Source organism: Pollachius pollachius (genome assembly GCF_949987615.1).
Source record: "Pollachius pollachius genome assembly, chromosome: 6".
NCBI classification, from domain to species: domain Eukaryota; kingdom Metazoa; phylum Chordata; class Actinopteri; order Gadiformes; family Gadidae; genus Pollachius; species Pollachius pollachius.
Window position 1 is genome coordinate 5520750 of NC_136939.1, and position 22003 is coordinate 5542752.

The 22003-nt window shown below is 45.1% G+C and overlaps 2 protein-coding genes across 2 annotated transcripts in view; both read left to right on the forward strand.

The window, feature by feature from the left end:
* Nucleotides 1–9753, forward strand: part of LOC307077055 (rap1 GTPase-activating protein 2-like) — a 43862-nt gene extending 34109 nt beyond the window's left edge. Inside the window, 13 exon segments of the mRNA XM_079738317.1 lie at nucleotides 30–159; nucleotides 851–1006; nucleotides 1656–1727; nucleotides 1936–2022; nucleotides 2181–2324; nucleotides 2914–3018; nucleotides 3611–3705; nucleotides 4110–4217; nucleotides 4770–4860; nucleotides 5280–5382; nucleotides 5677–5744; nucleotides 6594–6628; nucleotides 6928–9753. Of these exon segments, the coding sequence (XP_079594443.1) occupies nucleotides 30–159; nucleotides 851–1006; nucleotides 1656–1727; nucleotides 1936–2022; nucleotides 2181–2324; nucleotides 2914–3018; nucleotides 3611–3705; nucleotides 4110–4217; nucleotides 4770–4860; nucleotides 5280–5382; nucleotides 5677–5744; nucleotides 6594–6602 (1168 nt within the window). The 3' untranslated portion in view covers nucleotides 6603–6628; nucleotides 6928–9753.
* Nucleotides 9754–10218: 465 nt separating this feature from the next.
* On the forward strand, nucleotides 10219–20237 carry ncbp3 (nuclear cap binding subunit 3). The gene is made up of 13 exons (XM_079738312.1): nucleotides 10219–10428; nucleotides 11190–11255; nucleotides 11695–11800; nucleotides 13319–13444; nucleotides 13872–14009; nucleotides 14353–14507; nucleotides 14671–14779; nucleotides 15448–15547; nucleotides 15832–15878; nucleotides 16281–16620; nucleotides 17600–17784; nucleotides 17888–18052; nucleotides 18252–20237. Exons 1-13 carry the CDS (start codon nucleotides 10246–10248, stop codon nucleotides 18701–18703), a joined length of 2172 nt encoding a protein of 723 aa, XP_079594438.1. The 5' UTR covers nucleotides 10219–10245; the 3' UTR covers nucleotides 18704–20237.
* Nucleotides 20238–22003: the final 1766 nt, after the last annotated feature.

Below are 22003 nucleotides of genomic sequence, written 5' to 3' on the forward strand. Positions count from 1 at the left end.
CCTCCTCGGTCTCCTCTTCTTTCCGGTAGGTTCCGCGGGGGTCTGGATGTTTCTCACGGCCAGACGGGCACCCAGTCCGTCTACACGGCGCACAGGGGCCAGGAGATCATGTTCCACGTGTCCACCAAGCTGCCGTACACGGAGGGGGACCAGCAACAGGTTCTGACCCCGACACAGCACCCGACACCTGGGGAATCGCATGGACAGGGTTGCCGTGGCTCGGTTCAAACTCAACAGCGCCTTTGGGTGGATTAAGTTCCATTGGAATATGTTCCGGTTCTACTGCACTCCGATACCATTAGAACCTCAAAATGGGTCTCCTGCCATTTTGGCTTTGAAATCAGCTCCACCTCCGTGCTGACAAACCCAACCTGCCCCTGCATGGTAACGGAACCAAGCTGTGTCCTGACATAGGACATAGAACGATAACAGCCCGTCAACATATGCTGCATACACAGCGTTCCAGCAGACATCGTGAGGCCACTGGCTCCAGCTTTTCCCCCACGCGAATTTTCAGATGAGTCAGCCAGCAAGAATGCTGTTATTTCATGAACGATTCAGTTTGCTCCGACACGTTTAGAATGATACTCATATCCACGACAGCACATGAGAGTAGTGGAAACTACAACAATAAACTTATTATGATGAAGAAAGTTGAAATATGTATTTTTCTTCTTTTGGCCAAAGGGCACTTTAGCCAATTAGGGCACCCCACTGAGCCCGCTGCCACGTTTCGTCTGTGACGTCTACCGCAGCAAATCGTAGCATTTATCGTAGCGATTTTATTGAAGCGCACTTAAGTCCAATGGCTGGTGTCTCACTCTGCCTCACCCCCATAACACCTGTGCAGCTGCAGAGAAAACGCCACATAGGAAATGACATCGTGGGGCTGGTGTTCCAGGAAGAGGCTACACCTTTCGTGCCGGACATGATTGCCTCCAACTTTCTCCATGCCTTCATCCTGGTGCAGGCAGAGAAGCCCTGCGGTGATGACACCACCTATAAGGTAGGCGTTCGATGTGGAGAGAGCTTTGGTTATCTCCCACAGACAGACCTGCACTCACCAAAAAGACCAACAAAAAGTCTGGGCGGATCCAGCCATAACGCATTTTCTTAGGACGGGTCAAAGACAGATGAGAGATCAAACCTTCCTCTGGTGGTGTTATGCGAGGAAGAACGAAGCGCATTTCTCCAGAGGGTGTTTGAGAACTTCGGAGCCGAATAAATGTCTGGCAAAGGCTTTTTAAGAAAAGTTTTTCTTTTGTTATGGATTTTCCAAATTCTGAGAAAGGGTTAGGATTAGGGTTATCAGAGTTTAACTCACTGTTATAATAACAACAACGCAATACTGGTGAAATGCATTCATTCTTTATCAAAGCATTAATGTTTGGATATTTGGGTCGGCTTAAAAGGTAGAGCAGCTGTCTTGTAACCAAAAGGTTGCTAGTTCGATCCCCAGCTCCCCCAGAGTGTTGATGTGTCCCTGAGCAAGACACTTAACCCTAACTGCTCCTGACGAGCTGGCTGTCGCCTTGCGTGGTTGACTCTGCCGTCGGTGTGTCAATGTGTGTATTAACCGATGTAAGTTGCTTTGGATAAAAGCGTCTGCTAAATGCCCTAATTGTAATTGATATTTCACTGTGTTTGATTGGCAGGTGTCCGTCACAGCCAGGGAGGATGTACCATCGTTTGGCCCGCCCCTCCCCAACCCGGCAGTCTTCAGGAAGGTGAGGGAGTGGCGGATCTTTTTTCAAAACCAAGCCACGGGTATTTAAGTCTACATTACATATGTTACATTACATACATGGCGAAGTCTACATTTCTTTGGGTCCTCAGTCCTCTGTACCCGGTGTCTGACCGACACGCTTTGCTATCTCAAGCTCCTTCTGCCGAGGCTTGACCTCGCTCACCTTCCACTCTCTGCCTTTTCTCCAGGGCCCAGAGTTCAGAGAGTTCCTTCTCACCAAGCTCATCAACGCAGAGACGGCGTGCTACAAGAGCGAGCGCTTTGCCCGACTAGAGGTAAGACAAGAATAGTTCAACTCTCTAACCCTGGCAGAATGCCCTTCCCCGGCTGATGTGTTCATGCACTGCCTGTGTGTGTGTTTGTGTGTGTGTGTGTGTGTGTCTGTGTGTGTGTGTGTGTGTGTGTGTGTGTGTGTGTGTGTGTGTGTGCGTAGGAGCGGACGCGGGCAGCTCTGCTGGATGTTCTCCATGACGAGCTGCACAGGCGCACCCAGTGCATGCTGGGATTGAGCGTGGGTCCAGAGGAAGAGCGCGGAGAAAACGGCCACGCCCATGGAGGGCTGCTGGAGTCCATTAAGGTGTGTGTGTGTGTGTGTGTTTCCTTCTGTGTGTGTGTGTTGTGTGTTTGTGTGTGTGTGCAAGTGCGTGTTTTTGGTCATGCATGTATATGTGTGTGTCTGCACGAGTGCGTGTATGTGCTTGTATGTGTGTGTGTGCGTGTGTGTCTGTGCGTCTGACTGCATGTGTGTGTGTGTGTGTGTGTATGTGTGTGTGTGTGTGTGTGTGTGTGTGTGTGTGTGCGTGTTCGTGCATGTAAGTGTGTGTGTATATTTATAGGCAAAACCATGTGAGAGTGGTTTTATACTTTTCATCTATTTATTTATTGTCTGTCTTTTATGGGGTTATCGGGTAACACTGGAGCTGATGACGTGGATCTCCTGCTCTCTCTCCAGCCTACTAGAACAAAGTGATATTGGGGGGGGCTGCTGAATCACCCCAATGGAGCCACTAACAGACGCACACACAGAGATCAGACCATATTGAATATTCTAATCTTTCCCTTGAAACAATAACAGTCCTGGAGAGAGCTCCGTTTACCTCTCCCTTATCTCCTGATGTGCTTTTAATCTGTGCTCCAACATCTTCCCCCCTGCCCGCCACGCCCAGAGGGCCATGCGAGGGCGCAGCGTTTCCATGGAGACCATGGCGAGGGGTGGGGGTGCGTTGCCCACCAGTCTGAGTGGTGGGGGTCTGGCTCACATTGGCACAGAGGTGAGAATGGGGGGGGGGGGGCGGGGGGAAATCAATACGTTAGAGTGTATGGGTGTTAAAGTATGGTGCAGAATATATGTCGTGCATTACTCTTTGTCGGAACCCAAACGGAGGATAAATGTGTTCAGTATGCTGTATAGTTTACTGCAAAGTAATTTAAGAATGTGAGTTACATTTCACACATTTTAAATTTAAGGTTTGCCACTTATTGTCGATATTTTCTAATATAATGGAGAACTGTTTCAGACAGTGCTTCCAGCGAAACAATTGTTGAACAGTTGGACCGTTGACTTTATTGGTCTGAGATTTGCTAACCCATTGGTCCGCTTTGGAAAAAATCAATGGTAGAACATCTTTAAGTTTATTGCAGATGGCCTATTTTCACATCACGCCTCAGCAGTACTGTCTTATATCCCAACTAGAACACCTTTTATATTTTAAAGAGATTCTTCATCAAAGATATTTCTTCTTTTTTTTTTTTAATGACTGATGTCAATTGACTTTGAGTACTAACAAAAACTCTATGCCGATAAAACCAATGTTGTGACTGTATGTGTGCACTGCTGTGTTTATCGTTTCCTGTCCTCCACAGGCGTCTGGTGTGAAGTCTCCAGTCAAAAGACGCTCTGGTCTTTTCCCACGTCTGCTCAGCGTCGACAGTCAGACAGATAAACAGACCTATCGCAGGTACTATAAACCCTCTGCCAGGTTACTGTACTCATACCTTGAGAACGTTGTTATATTCATTTAGACGAGTCTTCGTAACTGTGGGAGTGAATCATGTTCCCCACCAGTGATGCTGATTACTTTCTGGAAGAGTCTCCTCTTGCTTCTAAGACGCTTTCTTCAATGATTCAGACCAGAGATATGTATGTTAGACTGTATCTCATTTCTAGCTTTGTGTAGGTGAATTAAAATAATTAAGTAGTTAAGACGTCAGTTTGTTCCACACTTCTTCTATGATTCAAAAGGTCGACTCACAGATTCATAAGTTACACCGAGGGTGACTCAAAACATTTGCATACCGTCCGTGGTACTCCGAGCTAATGACTACGGTACAGGTGAATGATGGTGTGTCATATTCGCTCCAGCCACCTGAGCGAGCAGCGAAGCTTCGACAGCTGCCACCTGGCCCAGGAAGCCAGGCTGGAGACGCCCCCTAGTCCCGGCTCCCCAGAAGCCCACCACAACCGGGAGAGGTACGAGACCCTTACGCACTGTCACTGTACTCCATCCCCAAGCCTTATCCTCTGTTTGTGTCTGTGTCTCCAGAGTAGGACTCCTTCTGGTTGAGTTTCTGGCTATCTTAGCTACACCCTTTTCTGCATCGTTTGAAACTTAATTTACCATTTTCAGTTTTTTCCAATCTCTTGTTAGTATTTCCGAATGAGAGCCTATTAGAAGTATAACAAACCAAAGAGTCAGAAAGGCATCATCATCCTCATCATCCTCATCATCATCACCATCATCATCATCATCATCATCATCATAATTGGCATCATCATCATTACCACAATCATCATTATCAACATCATCACCATCATCCAATTTTAGTTGACTCACATATGCAATACTGTCTATGAGTTATCCCTAATAATGATCAGCCACGCAGTAATTACACACAATGATTGTAGGCACAAGGACTGCACGACTACAAGGCAAACAGTCAAAGCACAGAACACACACGGAGAGACGAATCACAGACATACTGTGTATACAATGTATGTACTCAGGGCTTTCCATCTCTCCAGGCTCCATGTCAAACCCAAAGACAGCAACAGATTTTCCCCGTCCTCGTCGACGATGGAGGACTTCAACAGCCACCACATGGCAGAGGCAGAGGTGTGCGTGTGTGTGTGTGTGTGTGTGCGTGCGTGCGTGCGTGCGTGCGTGCGTGCGTGTGTGTCTTCTCCCTCTCTCTACACTCATAACCCTAATATATAGTCGCCGTGTGCAAACTGCGCTTCCCGACAACGTTATGGCGACACGGCGACAATAAACGCCGTGCTCGTACGTGGACTGTCCCCGAACTTTACGAACAGCACTTCATGCCGACTTTCAATTCTGCTTTATTGTTTACCTCTCTCTGCCTGCACGTTGCTCTGTGCCTCTACATCACACTTAACATGTCCGTTCGTCTATATCTAAATATATGCCTCTATTTCTTTCTCTATTGTCTCACTCACACTTTTATTTCTCTCGAACTCTCTATCTCCACCGCCGCTCTTATTTTTACTCACTCCCGTCTGTCTTCTCTCCAGAGCGCTCTGCCGGTCTCCCATCATGCATCGGGGCAGAGCCACTCCTCCTGTCTGACCGTGGACGGGTCCCCTGCTCCGGTCATCATGTGTCGTAGTCCCACAGGTAGGGCGGGGCCCTCAGACCGGCCGGGGGCCTCAGACCGGCGGGGACCCTCACACCTCGGCTTCACACCACGGCCTCACACCCGACACAAGCGAGACCAGAGAGTTTTATAGCGCTCTCCGGCCACTGTAGCCCTTCTACTGTGTGTGTTGTGCATTGATCCAGACATGCAGGTTTCTTACCAAGTCTCTCGGTCACTCAGTCACTCGACCAGTAAAGTCGATGAGACAGCGGCTGGCGTCCAGACGCCTGTGTGATCTAATGTTTATTTTCTGCTCTGTTTCGTCCTTCAAGAACTGAAGAAAACCTCCCCCAGGTCCAACTTGAAGTTCCGTTTTGACAAGCTAAGCCACTCTTCAGCTGTAAGTATTACCATGAGTGTGTGTGTGTGTGTGTGTGTGTGTGTGTGTGTGTGTGTGTGTGTGTGTGTGTGCGTGTGTGCATATATATGTGTGTGTGTATGTGTGTGTGTGTGTGCATGTGTGTGTGTTTGTGTGTGCGCGTGCGTGTGCATGCGTGTGCGTGTGTGCATGTGCACTTAGGCATGATGAAAATAAATGTAAAGGGTGCTACAATAAACTCCCCCAAGGGTACTACAGCCAATCACTGGCCTGGATTCCACTACTTGCTCTGATTTGATTGGCAGCCTTGCCATGGGGCTCCACAGACCATCTGTCTTTGACTTCCAAGAACCTGCAGGTTTACACTGCCGCAAAACTGAGTAAGGGTCCACCATTAGTGAGCCTTAGTATGGGGTGATGTGTGTGTTTGTTATTGATGGAAATGATGGCTCCTTGAGGGGAACAGAATTTGATGGCAAACAATAAATAAAAATAAGAAAGATTTATCGCCAACGGCACACGGTTCTCTTCGTTGGTACCAAATAATTCAAGAGTTCAAAAGCATTGAATAGTTCACGACCGACCCAACACTAGTTTGTGTGTGTGTGTGTGTGTGTGTGTGTGTGTGTGTGTGTGTGTGTGTGTGTGTGTGTGTGTGTGGTCAGATATATCTAACAATAAACCGTCCTGCTGTGTATAACTGGAACCACTATTGAAGACGTTTTACGTTTGTATATATATATACAAACTCACCTGTCAGTGTCTTTTCCGTCGAAAGCTTTTGAACAGCTATTCAAAATGGCTCTTGTTGTGTTGAACAATTCTGTGCGTCAGCACTCTCAGTGAAAGACCTCTCTCTGTCACCGACAGGGACATTAGAAGCCTCTGGTACTATATTCTTGATGGTAAGTGCCACACTATGTACACTTCAGGGTGTGTGTTTATGTGCGTTTGTGTGTGTGCGCGCGTGTGTGTGTGTGTGTGTGTGTGCGTGTGTGTGGCTCTTTCTAGAACTGTTTTGTGGTTTTGTGACTGTACACTGTATTTGTATTTAGCCTGACATTAGCCTAATTTGTGGTGGCTATTTATAATATGTGAACTTACATCTTTTGTTATGGCTTACACTATTGACGTCGATGTTTTAGTTTCAGTTTTGTATTTATTATTGTTGTTCAGCCTTCTCTCCTTACCTTGCCTTCCTCAGTGACGGACACCAACTCGACGATAACACGGAATGACATGAGGGTGCTGAGGACGGTGAGGAAGAGGATGAGGAAGAGGAAGACTTGTGACTGAACCATTTTCATTCAAGAAATGCCCCTCACATCTCAAGAAGTACAGTCAATGTTTATTTATACGTGATCTAGTGTCTCCCAAGAGCAATTGTACATTGCTCATACACCACTCACACATACGCACACACACACACACAAGCACGTACACACACACACACTCACGCATGCACACACACACACACACACACACACACACACACACACACACACACACACGCATAGACAAACATACCTGGGAAGAGAATGAACTTTGCACAGCTGTGACTCTCTGTCTGCCTGCGATTGTCATGTGATGTTGAAAGATGAATTAATTTAATTTCGTCCATTCCTCCCTGAAACCATATGAAGGTATCCCATTCGTCTCAGGTCATTTGCTTCTTCCCCATTGATCAAAGGACATGTTCATTAGAGACCACCAATGTGTGACGTACATTTCCTGCCAAATAAGGGACGGGCAGTTCCACAGTAATGGGGAACTCCATTGAGTCTGACAGTGTCTACTCTGCTGGACACATTTTGGTTTTTGAAGCTGCAATGAAAGAAAGGGTGACGTGGCTAGCATTTTCTAGTACAGCACATTTGATATTCTGTCGCCTTTGTTGCAAAGCCCCCCCCACCCCCCCCCCCTCTTGTTTCATAGCAAATTCATGATTTTGAAGTACATTACTTGAAAAAATGTAGTCGTGTAGGTGTCCCCCTCTATTGTTGTAAAAAGGCAACGCACTTTGTTGTGATTTTGATGTTATTAATATTTAATATTTGTGTTGGTTATTCGATGAGTCAGTAACGTTGGAACACGTTCATTCAGTAATTGGTGAGCAACTAGAGCTTGTTAAATCGTAAAAGAAAATCTTACTCACGTTAATATTATTTATCAAAATTATACAATTACTCATTCTTCATTTAATATTAGCCACAGACATTATTGGATTGAGCAAAGCCTGAACTGATACCGTTGACAAGGAATGGCAGGGCTTACATATGCTATTTTACCTATGTATTTCCAGCCCAGTAACTGACTACCTCTCTATACATAGTGGAATGGAGCCTAATTCTGTTAAAATGCAGTAAGATAGAAGTAGTTGTGTCTCCTTTTTTCCACAGGAACCTGAGCTGTAGGCTACTGTTAATTCTCTCTGTAATGCTAAGCTACGATACAAACCCACCCTTTTCCTATTTCTATGCTTTTCCCCTTGCTTATCAGTGTACATCACATGGAATATGTCACACTTGCCCATTATTTTGCGTTCTCCTTGCATTCAAATACTTCTCTACACATGTTAGGGTATACTTTAGTAGTTTGACCTCTCTCTGGAGCGTTCCAATAGGGCCAATCCCTTGTGAAAACTGTTCTCATTAACCTTATATATTTTTTGCACTATATTGGCCATAATTTTGTCCGGGGGTTAAACTTCAAACTTCCACCATAGACTATATTAATTCATCTATAAGGACTCTGCAAACAAATCTCCATTGATCATTCAGTCCATTGGACCAACATTTTCGAGGGTCATATCAATTCCTTTGAGTTTTTTTCTAAATGTTGTTGGTTCAGGGGTCGTGACGGAGCGCAGGCCCGCCGCTCCCTATACGCAGAGTACGCAGAGTGCGTAGGGCACCAAGTACCTGGGGGGGCACCAAAAATTATGGTTTGTAAAAAAAAATAAAAAAATAAAAATAATTATTACATTATTGAATTAAAAAAATATATAAATTAGTTATGAAGAGGCCCACCGTTGTTTTTTCTTAATTGCATAACCTATCACTCAATTTCGGCAATTATATGTTTTTACCTAATATATAAAAAGAGGCTCCCCTTCCCCCCGCCCCCCGCTCGCGTAGGGCACCGAAACGGCCAGCAGCGGCCCTGACGGAGCGTACACCGTCACGACCGTTTGCTCTACAGCTCAGAGGACCAAATACACACAGGTCACAGGTGTGACTTCAGCCAAACTTTCCGTTCAGTCCTGTGGCTTCTTGACCACGTAATGTATAATTCATCTGTTTCCATCTAACAAATTGTGACATTGAAATAATTGTGGTCGTTTCCCAACAAGAGCTATATGATTATTTTAGATTCATCTTTTTTAAAGAATCCGCCCTGTTGAAAATAGTTTTGAGCAAAAAGTAGCATAACTGCCATCTGGTGCGAGAAGGTAAGGGGTGTGAATTGAACTGCACTGAATGAGTACGATGACTGTATATATTCCTCTGAAAAGCCCTTTGTACATATATAAACAGGATGCTCCCTCGAGAGATGTATTATGCATATTGTCTCAGTTGCACTGAAAGCACAAAAAAAATAATTTCAAATATATTTCCTTCGTAATTACACCTTTTTGTGTAAGTTATCTGATGTCATGTGTACATTGTTTTTGCAAATTATGAATTATATTTTAATCTAAATCTTAAACTCTATGATGTAGCATTAATTATCGAAATTGACTTATGCATATAGGCTACTGTCCACGTGATTTGGATGATGAAGGGACGTCGTGCTCATGACAGCTCCAGTTAATCAGTAGCTGTGCATTGTTGAACAGTGTATAAAATGTGCCTCCAGATACCTATGGCTGATGATTGGCTGCGTATACACCTGAGGCTTGGTGGAACCTATACATATATGCCATTAGACATCATGTTCCCATACAGGAACTCTTTAGTCCGATCAAGGTCTATCTGCTTCACCGTTCTATTGCTGAATGAAATACAATTAAGCACTGTAACTGTTCTTGGCAGCATATGTATTTCGCTTTTTGTTATTTCTTTACAACGTTTCTCTCTTTCGGAGAGTAGCAAAATCTCTTCCACGTTTTTTGTTAATTATGCGCATAATACATCTGTTATTGTTGAATCGATATCTGCTGAATAAAAGTTATGTATTTTGTGTCCAACCGCCTCTTCTTCGCCTTTGACTCACTTGAGTAATTTCTTTTTTTACTATTAAATGACCATCAAAGTATTAAATTACAGAGCATACATTAGGACTATTTAGTCAATTAAATGGTAACAGCTCGTTACCTACTGCACCGAGCAAATCACACCACTCTATACTGACCTCTAGCGGACGGACTAGAGCAGCGCAACGTTGACGGCAGCCTGGTGGGCCACGCCCACTGTTTGACGTCACGGCCAAAGCGGAAGCAGAAGCGCACGCAGAAGCGCGGCCGAGCCCTCTAGCAGAGGAAACAACCAAACCACGATCGCTATCACGGTCGTTCTCCGCCATGGCGGCTGTGCATAGTTTGCGGGTGTCCGTTAAGTCCGACTGCGGCTCTGAGCACTCCGACTCCGGCTCGGAATCCGGGTCGGATAGAGATGCCCGCGAGTCGGAACCGATGGAGGTTGAGGAGGGGGAACTGGATACGGACGACATCACCGTCAACCGATCTTTGAAAGAACTGATACCGGTGAGTGCCCGCCTAGGCCCGGGTCTTTCCCCACACTGCAGTGTTTCCATGGCGGTCATGGAAGGCGCTTGCTAACGGTGACCAATCACTTGGTGCATGGTCGCCTGGTAGCTTTATATGATAAATATAATGGTATTTTAGAATTGACACAAAGAACCTGCGAACTAACGACGGTATGACGAAACGCTGTTTTGTACGCTGGCCAACAATCGCGTCACATGTTGTGTTTTGGGACTTGTTGAGTTTAGCAATAAAGTATTTCATTGAAAGCTGTGCCTGTATTTGGCTCTGCATTTGTTTTTTTGTCTTGATATGTTTTGATTTGTGTGGATTAAAAACTGCATGTTTACCTCCGGGCACTAGACCAATGTTATTAAGTCATACCATTCATTGACGAATAGAGCATACTGCACCCACCAGCTGTGCACGGCATAACCATATACAATATATATATATTTATAATATTGTGCATTGAAAATACATGTGCGTTTGTATACATAAATACAGCATGCAATGCAATACAATTTTGACCTGCAAATTATGATTATCATTATTCATAGTTTTATCAATTGAGTACTATTACCAATTAGTTGAAAAAAAATTGTAGTATAGTATACATTAAGTATTAAACTCATATAAATGACACACTATATTGCTAATTGCATGGTCATATTGAAACTGACTCATTGAATAGACTTCCTGTGATTTTTTTTTTTAAACGTGGTCATATCTAAATAAATTATTTTTTGTATAACCTTAAGGACACAACCCGACGATATGAGAACAAGGCCGGTACCTTCATCACCGGGATCGACGTCAACTCCAAGGTCAGTGCCTCTCTGAAACTCGGCTGTATGGCTATGACCTTTACCTCAGGGGGCCTTCCCCTCTAAAACACACATGCCGTGCATGCACACGTCATGTTGTGACTGTGGTCACCAACAGAAGCATCTCATATACCTGAGCCATAGGGTCGCCATGGGAGACGTTAATATAAGCTCTGCCCAGTGTCTGAATGGCAGGCCCTCCTATTTTAATATCGCTAAACCTTGATCACTTAAGTGTGTGTGATCAACCTGTTATGGTGAACATTATCAATCTTTCTTCTTCAAAATGTTTGGATCTCTTGTTGCCCATCTTTGTAAAATTTGGATCCAAATAAAAGCATTTAAATGTGTGTGTGTGTGTGTGTGTGTGTGTGTGTGTGTGTGTGTGTGTGTGTGTGTGTGTGTGTGTGTGTGTGTGTGTGTGTGTGTGTGGTAACAGGAGGCGATTGAGGCGAAGGAGAAGCGCGCCCAACGGTTCTGCTTCAGTCCTGAGGTTGTCCAGGGCCAGAGGAATGTGGTCCTGGACATGGAAAGCGTCATGAAAGGTGCTTTTTGGTGCTCTTAACATTTGCATTCCTGTTGTTGCGTTTTTAACTTGTGTGCGTTCTTGTCTTGGAGACACTGTGATAAAAATGTGCATGTATTACTATTATTAAAACTAGATTGTTGAAATGTGTTATATTGTTGATGTGGTGCCCGGCGCCACTGTTATTTTGTCCCAGTATTCAAACAGTATTTTATGATTTAATCCCAATGCGAAAACAAATATTGCTATTTCATATGGCTGCTCTCTATGGCTTTTTCGGCCTGACTCTGTCTAGTCAGTTTTTAACTTTCAGACCCGAAACTTGAGAAGGCCTGAGGCATGTGGTTATGATGACCCGGCCGATAGTCATTCACTGCCCATTTGATACGGCCCACAGCGCCTAATAAGATCAGGGAACAGGACTACAAACCTGGAGCCTCATTTTAATTATCGACAGCACAGGAGAGTTGGTGTTCACTTTCTTTTTTTCGCCATAATTAATTTGAATCACACTATTCCTCTAAGCTTTTGTGATCAATAGAATAATTGTAATGCATGCTTAAATCAATACAGAATGCCTCATGTAACAAGAAAACACTAGTGATGTTTCATTTATTCACAACATTGCGTTTTAGGATATTGTTCTTGTCACAAATGATCATGTTCTAAAGCGTTCCCTCTGTGGTTCTAAAGCATTCCCTCTGTGGTTCTAAAGCGTTCCCTCTGTGGTTGTAAAGCATTCCCTCTGTGGTTCTAAAGCGTTCCCTCTGTGGTTCTAAAGCATTCCCTCTGTGGTTCTCAAGCTCTGTGGTTCTAAAGCGTTCCCTCTGTGGTTCTAAAGCATTCCCTCTGTGGTTCTAAAGCGTTCCCTCTGTGGTTCTAAGGCGTTCCATCTCTGGTTTCCAAGCGCTCCATCTCTGGTTCTAAAGCTTTCCCTCTGTGGTTCTCAAGCTCTGTGGTTCTAAAGCGTTCTCTCTGTGGTTCTAAAGCGTTCCCTCTGGTTCTCAAGCGTTCCATCTCTGGTTCTGAAGTGTTCTCTCTGTGGTTCTAAAGCGTTCTCTCTATGGTTCTCAAGCGTTCCATCTCTGGTTCTGAAGTGTTCTCTCTGTGGTTCTAAAGCGTTCCCTCTGGTTCTCAAGCGTTCCCTCTATGGTTCTCAAGCGTTCCATCTCTGGTTCTGAAGTGTTCTCTCTGTGGTTCTAAAGCGTTCCACCTCTGTGGTTCTAAAGCGTTCTCTCTGTGGTTCTAAAGCGTTCTCTCTGTGGTTCTAAAGCGTTCCACCTCTGTGGTTCTAAAGCGTTCTCTCTGTGGTTCTAAAGCGTTCCACCTCTGTGGTTCTAAAGCGTTCTCTCTGTGGTTCTAAAGCGTTCCACCTCTGTGGTTCTAAAGCGTTCTCTCTGTGGTTCTAAAGCGTTCTCTCTGTGGTTCTAAAGCGTTCTCTCTGTGGTTCTAAAGCGTTCCACCTCTGTGGTTCTAAAGCGTTCTCTCTGTGGTTCTAAAGCGTTCCCTCCGTGGTTCTTCCGTGTCCTGTCCCCAGCCATCCCCACAGCGCGCCTGGAGGCCATCTACATGATTGGCGTGGACGACATGAGCACACAGGACATCTTCGGTTACTTCAGAGAATACCCACCAGCCCACATCGAGTGGATCGATGACACCTCCTGTGAGACCTCACTCACTCACTCACTCACTCACTCACTCACTCACTCACTCACTCACTCACTCACTCACTCACTCACTCACTCACTCACACACTAGGATGGCTTTGGTTTTTAAAACGATAGAAAGAGCGGAAGTGACTTGTCTGTTGAAAATGCATTGATTTCAAACAGTAATGTCATCTCTTTTTTTGGTAGTCTTTGTCGGTTGACTTTCAAATGGCTCTTCAAAGTGTTATCACCCGGGAGCAATTACAAAAGCTGTTATCCGTTTCACATTACCAATTGGGCCGTGAATAATAGTCTAGCCTTCGTTTTTCTGGGCCCATGACTCATGGCCCATGTGACTTTAAGTCAGTGTGCGGCAGAGGGAAAAACTCTTCTGCCAGACAATGTAACAACCTCTCACCCGGTGTTTCTACGGTGTCCTAGGTAACGTCGTCTGGCTGGATGACGTCACCTCCTTCCGGGTGCTAATAAACACCAGCATCATGCCTGACCCGGAGGCGGTTGCCACGGAAACAGAGGCAGAAGCGCAGTCCGATAAACCAGCCCAGACACAGAGCAAAGGTGAGGCAAACCTTTGTCCAAATTACAATTTTAGTATTTTTGAGACTCTCACAATCAGTTGTATTACTTTGTGGTGAGGAGAAGAACTGTACTTTGTGCCGATGACGATATTATTATCATTGACATCAGCCTAGCTTGGTTTCAGTAGGTAGCCTAATCTCAAAGGTTAGAGCTAAAGTAAACAAATGCAGTGTAATGTGTGTGAGGCTCTGTTGTATTTTGTGTGGACACTGAGGTAAAAGAAGGGTTCCGCATTATGTTATTATTATTTGAGTAGGCATGAACAGGCATAATATCTCTCTCTGTAGCCAATTCAAATGATTTCTTCCCCCCCACATTTCAGGGGTTAAGAGCCCTGGTGCCTGTGAAGCTGAGGAAGAGGAGGTGGGTGAAGAGGAGGAAGGCGAGGTCAACGAAGGGGAGAAGGCGCCTGTAAAGGTCGACAGCGCGGAGGTCCCGGGAGAGCCGGAGAAGAAAACCGAAGTTGTGGACCGGCAGGTAACCAGTCGGAGCATCTCATCCCTAAACGAACGGCTGGCTTGCATGAACCGACGCCATCACCACCATTGTGTAGTTTTCGGATCGCATGATAATTCTGCTGCCACTGCTCTTGAAAACAAGAGCATCCGTTCAAGTGTGTGTGTGTGTGCGCTCTCTTCAGGTCGACCAGTTGTCTGAAGACGAGAGGGAGTCACTGCTGAGGAACGACCTGCGGCCCGCCGTCAAGCCCTTCAAAGGGAACAAACTCCTGCTGCGCATCGCCACACATGGTGAGTAGCACACGCACACACATACGCAATCCATGCAAAACACGACGGTTAGTGCTGGGCGATTAATCAAGTTTTCATCGCGATTTCGATTTTAGCGTCAAACGATCGCAAAATTAACATAATCAAGTTTTTCGATTTTTTTTTATTTTTTATTTAATGTTTTATAGAAAGGGAAAAAACAGCTGGATACATATCTGTATATTATTTTCTTTTTGACCATTTTGTGTATTTTTTTACGGTGAAATTTCTCAGTTACAAAGTTTTTTTTGGGGAGAGACATGCTGAATAAATACAACAAACAAACATGTTTTCAAACTCAAAAATAATCATTTGAAAAATCGTGATTTCAATATTGACCAAAATAATCGTGACTATGATTTTTTCCATAATCGAGCAGCCCTTATGAAGGCTCGCTTTGGATAAAAGCGTCTGCTAAATGCCCTAAATGTAAATGTAATGAAGGTATGAGGAAAGCATGCAGCATCAATATGGACTGTACTTCTGTACAACCTAGTTATTATTCAAAATAAAAATCTGCAGAAACAATGGCATCTGGTGTGAGGAGGTCGACGGTAACGTTAACTTTGAGTTGTTAGCCGGAGCCTACGGCGTTGCTCTACGTAGAAGCACATGTTCCCCATGCGCTGTCTTCCTGGTTTGGTTCACAGATGACAAGAAGGAACTGGGTGCTGCCAGGAGGAGCCGGTACTACATGAAGTACGGGAACCCCAACTACGGAGGGATGAAGGGAATCCTCAGCAACTCCTGGTAAATACAGTAGCGTCGACGAACATATTCAACACATTTACACCTGCATAGACGTTATATCAGTAATACATTCTATTAATAAAATTGTCATTTTAACAGTTTTGGACGTATTGTTAAATGATTTGCCCAACAAGCAAATACATTGTTGAATGTATTTTGTATGCATCTTGCTTCAACATTGAACATAATTGCAGATCTTGGATACGTACATAAGCATCCCATGGCATAAATGCAATCAACCAATAATATCACTTGTATGGCTTTCCACCATTGTTTTTCTGAAGGAAGAGGAGGTTCCACACGCGTCGGATTCAGCGGGACGTTATAAAAAGTAAGAAGCCTATTATCAGGGACAGCATGGGACACGCTGCCTAGCACATAGATACTCCAGTAGGAATCCCATGGAGCCGTGGAGAATCACGTCAAACATCCATGCATCAGTGTCAAAGACAAACCCCAAAACCGTGTGAGGCTGCACAAACCCCCCCCCGCCGTTTCTCTCACGATTCTTCTGTACCAGACCATCTTTCAGCGTCGCGGGCAATTATAAACGTCGGATAATTGGAACAGATTTAAGATTATTAATCTATTTTAGAATACTTTAGTATTAATCTGAAATCTGAATGGGGAGACCAAATTTGACGTTAAAAGACAAAGCTCTTGCGTGGTCTGATCCTGGCATCAGCCGACGGGGGTTAACCCTTCCCTGCTATGACTCCTCCCACGCTACTAGCTGACCTGGTCAACCTTCCAGAGGAGCCCATCAAGGAGGAGGAAGAGGAGGAGGAGGACCTGGTGGGCGAGGAGGACATGGAGGCCGACGACAGGGTGGTGGAGTACCGCGACCGGGCCGGGGGCCGGGCGGGGCCCGCGGCAGGAGGGGGAGGGGTGCGGGCGCGGATCGGCGTGCGCAGGGGATCCCCGGCAGCGGCGGCGGCGGCGGCGGCCTCATCGGACTCTGACGAGATGGACTACGACCTGGAGCTGAAGATGATCTCCACGCCGTCGCCCAAGAAGAGCATGAAGATGACCATGTACGCGGACGAGCTGGAGACCGAGCTGAAGACCATCCGGTGAGCCCCGTTAGTTTGGTTGCTCAAGTGACCTTGAGTAAGGTCACTTGAGCATCCATACTCAAGTGACCTTGAGTAAGGTCACTTGAGCATCCTTACTCAAGTGACCTTGAGTAAGGGTGATCACGGTCGAGTGAGGAAGGTATTCCCATTGTGTTCTTCTGGCAAAGCTTGGCAGCAATGAAATTAAACTGCAGAAAGTACCAGAACCTAGGGCTGGGCGATTAATCGAATTTTGATTTTTCGTTTTTTTAAATTATTATTATTTTTTTATTTAATGTTTTATAGAAAGGGCAGAATAGCTGGATACATATCTGTATATTATTTTAGATTGGAACATTTTCCTTTGGACCATTTTGTGTATTTTTTCTAAGGCAAAATTTCATGGTTCTCAGTTACGTTTTTTTTTTCGGAGAGACATTCTGAATAAATACATGTTTTCAAACTCAAAAATAATAATGAATAATAATAATCACGAATAATCGTGATTTCAATATTGACCAAAATATTCGTGATTAGGATTTTCCCATAATCAAGCAGCCCTACCAGAACCAGTTACTCTTTATACAGAAATTGTACAGCACTAGAACTTGTAAAACACATGGAACATGTGGATACAGACACCATTTTTGTGGAACAATATTCTTCAGCCATTCTTTTAATTTGCTTCTGGTGCAGGGCGGCAGTGGTTTTGAGTGGTCTGTTCTACTCCATAGCCCCACAAAACAGAAAGATGTCCCTCACTATGTTGATCCCTCATCATCTCTGCCAGAGTTAGACATGCCTGGTTTTGGTTATGAGTCAAGGGATTAGAAGGAAGGGTTGCCTTGCTAGAATCTTGGCGTTCTTTTTTAAAAGATATTATAGTGCAACTTTGCCATCGATCTCTTTTAGTATTTCTTAATTCTCTTGCTTCCCGTGTATGTGTGCGTGTTTAACGTAATCTTATGTCCTGTTTGGTCTTTCCGTTGTGTCAAAGACACTCTGTGAGCAGCGACAGTGGGTCCGGGAGCAGTGTGCAGAACCGCATCGGCGACGGCGGCGGCGCTCTGAGCGAAACCAAAGCGCCGTCCGTCAGCAAGGTGACGGACATCAGGCAGCTCCTGGAGGAGAAGAGGCAGGGCCACAGAGCGCCGGCACGCCAGACGTCCCCAGGGAAGATGGGTAAGACCGGACTTTCATATCACTGCCTTAAGGGGGACTGCTGTCTAGGTGAACGACGAAGGGGCTAAGGTGTGTGTGTCTCTGTGTGTGTGTGTGTCCCAAGATGTAAGGCAGCGTCTGGGGAAGAGGCGTCGCTCTCCATCCCCGGTCTCCCCGAGGGACTCCCCGCCCTCACGAGAGCCGGTCAGAGACATTCACAGCAGGCTGGGCGTCGCCGGCCCGGACGTCAGGGCACGGTTCTCCACGTCGCCCAAAGACAGGAAAACAAGTAAGAAAACATCGACCTGAAATGATTTGTTTAACCTGCTCTTATTTTAGTCTCTAACACCCCTCGCTGCACTTTCTTCCCCCACTTACTTTCTTTTTCCCTCCATCTCTAATTCCCTATTTTTCTGGTTCTCCTTTTGCGTGCACAAATTTACTTACCTTAATCGTCATTCTTTCTACATCGCCTCCGCTTTCCCCAGGTCGTCTCTGGAGCAGACTTGGCCCGTCCCAAGCAGGCCCCCGGGATAATGCCAAGGATGACGAAGAGGAGGAAGAGAAGGAGGAGAAGAAGGAAGGGGGCAGGAGCAGCAGCAGAAGGAGGAGCAGCAGCAGCAGCAGACGAGAGAGCTCCGGCGTGTTCAGCTCCTCCAGGCTGGGCTCCCTGCCAGACGACGATGGCGGCGGTGGCAGCAGAAGTTCCAGGAGGGGCAGTGGCAGCAGGGGGCGGAAGGCCACTGGCGCCAGGGAGCCTGGCGAGCCTGAAGAGGAGGACGACCAGGCCCTGCAGCAGGTGTGGGGCGCCCTGATCAAGCAGAAGCAGGACCAGCAGCAGAACCACAGGGGGAAGAAGAGCCGTCTGGAGAACCTGCCGTCGCTGCAGATCGAGATCAGCCGCGACAGCGACAGTCAGGGCTCCGATTCTGACTCATGAAGGGTGGGCGGGGAAGGAGGGTAAAAGACGGAGTCTCTGTTATTTACACGTTTTTTTTCTGTTTCGTTTTACTTTTGATAAAAATCGGTCAACTTTTATTGCGGCACGTCCTAAAAACGGCCCACGACTCCAGCCAGTTGAGCTGGGCGCTGTGTTGCTCTCCGTTGGGCACAGGCACCCCCAACGGCCTCGCCCGCTGACACCCATCGTCACGAGATTTCTCTTGAGGGTTGACGCGTCACTCCAGTGCCTCGGGCCACCCAAACATGTGCGTTATTCCCTGGCTCTCCTTGTAGCGTCGTTGACAGACCTCACCATGCAGTGAATACAACCCGTAACCCTAAAAGTGTTACGCAACACACACACAAGCAGTCCCATCCCATTTGTCCTTTCGGTGGCGTGTCCCTTTGTCCGATCGCAGCTCTCTAGCGTAGGTCCTTCTCTATTGTCTGTTGGAGTCGGGCGCATTGGGTGGAGGGCGAAATGGTTTTACTAGCGCTTTCGTCATACTAAACGTACTAGCAGTCGTTTCATCCACTTACATTCCTGCTAAAGAGAGGGTACGGATGTGTGGTGGTGTAACAGATACGGGACTCGTGGAGCTCATGGATAAGTGTCTGTAAATAAAACATTAGAATGACGTGTAGGGGTATACTGTAAATGAAAGATGTAAACAAAACAAGACCCATGTTGACGACTTTGTATTTCTTTCACGCCATGTTGGGAGGTCAGGGCCTTGCCTTCGTAACAGTTCTGGCCATAAATATCGAGATATGATTTACAATTAAACAAACTAACCCTGATTGTATGGGATTCCATAAATCCTTATCTTTTTTTTTGTACCATCTATTTTAAGTTGCATTTGGTGTTCTAATGGAAAAGATGCCCATCAGACTGTATTCATCTGCTATTTGGTATTACGGTAGCTTGGATTTCTATAACGCTAGTTAGGTTTAGAATTCTAATGGAGGATCTAAATGCATTTGTATTTATTACTCCCAATAAGTACTAGCAGTGGAAACATGTGCATACCTATGTATGCAAGGGCGTAGGAACCGGGGGGGACGGAGGTGACGTGTTCCCTCCAATATCGGAGACAGGCGCATTTGTCCCACCTAAAAATTATACCGGATCTGTCAGGTTTCCGATGTGTGTCCCCCCCCAATGTTAAACTCATTTCTACGCCCCTGTATGTATGTATAGAAGACAACAATAATCATCAGTGATGATTTTGTATTTTAAACTGTTGGCCATTTTGAGTTTTTATATCATTCCACATGGGATAGCCTTTATTCCGCATTGATATTTACTAATGGCCAAAACAAAAAAAACAAAGTGTCCATCTTATCAGAACATTTCTACAGTACACAAAGCAAGATGCATCTAAAAGCTGTTGGAAGACGTGCTTGCAGGTGGTATGAAAGACAAGACATAGGTCTGTGTTTGGTATCCAATGTATCGTATCTGTCTTTCTCTGTTCTGACATGCTGACAGACTTTATTATCACCAGAAATAAAAAGTTGTCTTTTTCTAATTGCGGCTTACTTATCTTATTGTATACTTATAGGTAATTAAGCAAAATTCACATGGACCGTCACATGATGTCTTATGAGATTATTAAACAAGTCAACACAATTATGCAGTTTATCAGTTTGCTTAAACTAAGACAAACAAAGGTTTGCTGATGATGCCTCATTTTATAACAGGAGTAAGAAGGAACTTTCAGGTTTTTGTAGACCTAGACAAAAACAAAAAAAATATTTTTTTACAAGAAATATGAACAGTGTTAAAATACTAAACAATGAGAAGAAATATGCTCTTGGAAAACACTTAGCCAATCAAAACAGCATTTCAATATCTGGGCGTGATTAAGGAAACACATATTGGATATTGTGAAGTTATGAGTGGTGGTTTACATGAAGTAGAACTATTGGCTTGCAACAGATCATTTCAAATAGCTCACATAGTTAATGTTTTTGCTGAATTCATTGGTGAATACATGGGATTATTATTGGAAGTCTCAGATGTCAGCAACCCAGCCCCTTGGTCAGGGATCCTTTCTGGCTCTTCGAGGGCCAGTTGCCCTACCCTAATTATCGTTGTAATTAAACAAACACCTAGCTCCGAGGTCATAAATGGCAGCAACAAGTCTGATCAAACGGCCACCTCTCATCATTACATGCCAGAAGACGAAGCAGTGTAACGCAAGCGCATACCAAAAGATAATCTCCAATCCAGATCTGGCCATTATCCTCAGCCTTATTAGGATATGGGTCAGGATGCCTAAGCCCTTGCCCCCTATGTCCTCATTTGTATATCTTGTATTGGAACACATTGTTGAGAGATAGTATTCAGGTGAGAAAAAAACAACAGGTAACTAAACATTAGCACTATTATAGAATGTAAGCATGTTGTGTATAGCTGCATAATAATGTACCTGCAAATGAACTACACTGGCACTCAAATATTTATGCATAGTGTTTTGAGTAACCAGGACTGACATGGAAAGTATTCAGATTTGGAATAGAATTACACAATCCCTTCAAATGTTTTGAAATGTTTTCTCTTTTCCCCACTTTGGAAGAGACAATCACAAAAAAGGCCCCAAACCAGGCCCCTAGCTCCAGTCAATGTGAAAACAGGCACACACACACACACACACACACACACACACACACACACACACACACACACACACACACACACACACACACACACACACACACACACACCAGACTCCTGGTCGGTTCGAGGTGAGGGGGTTCAATGGAGAGGTAAGGCCGCCTGTACTGGCCTATACTCCACCCGTTCACCTTTGACCACATTAGAATTCATTTTTAGCCGCCACTCTGATGCTTATGCTAGCCTGTGTTGCTTGGCAACCATTTTTCTGTCTTGAATTGAATTTTGCATGCCGTAAGAATTATGATTTGTTTTGAATAAAGTATCAAGTTGTATGTATCTGTGTGTTTGTTTTGTGAAACACAATTAAGGTAGTCAACGGGGGGTTAACAACGCCCCCTAGCAGTTCTACAATCACTACGCAAAGACACTAAATCCTCAACTGGTTGGTTCCAAAGGTTATTCGTTGTTTAGGTTACAGGAACCTTTGTAAAAATATTACGCAATATGTCGCATTTGATTGGTTGACGTGTTCAGTGGTTAAAGTTTGTACCAATGAACACAGTGAACCCGCCCACCAGCCCTCCCAACCAGCCAATCGTTGGGCAAGTTCGTCACGAGAAATATAAAGATATTTGCGTGACGTAACACTATGCTAGCTTCAGTCGCCATCTTCTC